We start from the raw sequence: 2104 nt of genomic DNA, 5'->3' as shown, positions 1-2104 counted from the left end.
ACATTTATGGGTACGTGTGCTGTCCGCAGATAAGCAGGGAAAAATAGAAATGTGAACGAGGCCTAAGGCAGAGTGCGCTTTATTCACTTTGCCTTGTGAGAGTCAATTCTAACATCTTCTCATGCAGTACATTTGTCAACCCTACAATAATACTGTATTTGTAACATAAACACTGTATATTAAATATTTAATTTCTCATTTCAGAACCTGCCCAGCTGTATATCGGTGTCCACATCTTTAGGATCCCTGAAAATCAGGAACCATGGAGCCAAACTCCACATCCTTAAGTCATAGCAATGGGACAAACTACTTGAAAGTTCACAACCTTTGGGAGGTTATAACCATTGCAACAGTCAGTGCAGTTGTCAGCCTGATAACCATAGTAGGAAATATCCTTGTGATGGTTTCCTTCAAGGTGAACAGCCAGCTGAAGACCGTGAACAATTATTACCTTCTGAGCTTGGCCTGTGCTGACCTCATCATCGGCATCTTCTCAATGAATCTCTACACATCTTACATTTTAATTGGGAAGTGGTCCTTGGGTAGCCTGGCTTGTGACCTTTGGCTTGCTCTGGATTACGTGGCTAGCAATGCCTCTGTAATGAACCTGTTAGTGATTAGTTTTGACCGGTACTTTTCTATAACGCGACCATTAACTTACAGGGCAAAACGCACGCCTAAGAGGGCCGGGATCATGATTGGACTGGCTTGGTTTATTTCCTTCATTTTGTGGGCTCCAGCAATCCTTTGCTGGCAATATTTTGTTGGGGAGCGCACAGTGCCCCCTGAAGAATGTCAGATACAATTCCTTTATGAACCAATAATCACTTTTGGAACGGCCATTGCTGCCTTTTACATCCCAGTGTCTGTCATGACCATTTTATATTGCCGTATCTATAAAGAGACAGAAAAACGCACCAAAGATCTGGCTGAGTTGCAGGGCTCTGAGTCAGTGGCTGATTTTGAGATGATGAGGCCACAGGGGGCGCTGCTAAGATCCTGTTTCAGCTGCAAGCAGCAGACACTCACCAAAAGAGAACGGTGCCAGGCCTCATGGTCCTCATCCAGCCGCAGTACTTCCGCTACGGTCAAGATCTCCCATAGTAACAACATCTGCAACGAGTGGGCTAAAGAAGATCAACTGACTACCTGCAGCAGCTACCCATCTTCAGACGATGAGGACAAGCAGGTGAAAGAAGCTGTCTTCCAGGGTGCCTATAAGAACCAAACTGCAGCTCAAAAGGAAGAAGAAACCAAGCATATCCTAACAAAAGAGCAGCCGGTGCTAAATGATTATGACAACGAAAGATTCTTCCTAACACCAGGTAAAAGTCAATCACAAAAGAGTCAAAAGTGCGTGTCTTACAAATTTAGAATTGTTGTGAACGATGATGGATCTCAGGAGGTCAATAATGGGTGCAGAAAAGTAAAAATCACCCCTTGCTCATCCATGTCCAAGGGACACTCTTTGAGAAGCTTGGATCCCACCTTCAGTAACCACATGACCAAGCGCAAGAGGATGGTGCTCATCAAAGAGCGCAAAGCAGCGCAGACACTAAGTGCTATTCTCCTGGCCTTTATCATCACGTGGACTCCTTACAACATCATGGTTCTGGTTTCAACCTTTTGCTACAACTGCATCCCATCCTCGCTCTGGCACCTGGGCTACTGGTTGTGCTATGTGAATAGTACAGTCAACCCCATTTGCTATGCTCTTTGCAACAAAACCTTTCGTAAGACATTTAAAATGTTGCTGCTATGTCGCTGGAAAAAAAAAAGCGTGGAGGAGAAACTGTACTGGTATGGACAGCATCCTCCGAGTCATAACAAGCTGCCTTGAAGGCGGTAGACTCAAGCAATGTATTGTGGCAAGAGCTGGGGATCTATGCTGCAGTCAAGTCATAGCAGAACTGGGGACTATTGAACGACTAGTACTGTGTCGTAGAGATGCACTTTCCCCCCTTTTATAAATGCTGTGTTGACTGTTGACCACATTGCTGTGTTTGGCCAATTCTGTGTGTATGCATTTGTGGTGAACGGTGGAAATTTATACACCCTGTCAAGCAAATGAATCGCCCATCTCTCTCCTACAATGGTCTCTGAT

The 2104-nt window shown here is 44.8% G+C and overlaps 1 protein-coding gene across 1 annotated transcript; it reads left to right on the top strand.

Moving 5' to 3' along the window:
- Window positions 1-262: 262 nt before the first annotated feature.
- On the top strand, window positions 263-1840 carry CHRM5 (cholinergic receptor muscarinic 5). Its single transcript, XM_040412070.1, has one exon. It carries the CDS (start codon window positions 263-265, stop codon window positions 1838-1840), a length of 1578 nt encoding a protein of 525 aa, XP_040268004.1.
- The last annotated feature ends 264 nt before the right edge of the window (window positions 1841-2104 follow it).

The sequence above is a fragment of the Bufo bufo genome, chromosome 11, assembly GCF_905171765.1.
Source record: "Bufo bufo chromosome 11, aBufBuf1.1, whole genome shotgun sequence".
Lineage (NCBI taxonomy): Eukaryota > Metazoa > Chordata > Amphibia > Anura > Bufonidae > Bufo > Bufo bufo.
Note: the sequence above shows the minus strand (reverse complement) of the source record. Positions and strands in the feature narration are given on the sequence as shown.

Excerpts from the sequence above, each read along its gene's own strand:
- CHRM5 (XM_040412070.1), top strand. The coding sequence starts at position 263 with ATGGAGCCAAACTCCACATCCTTAAGTCATAGCAATGGGACAAACTAC.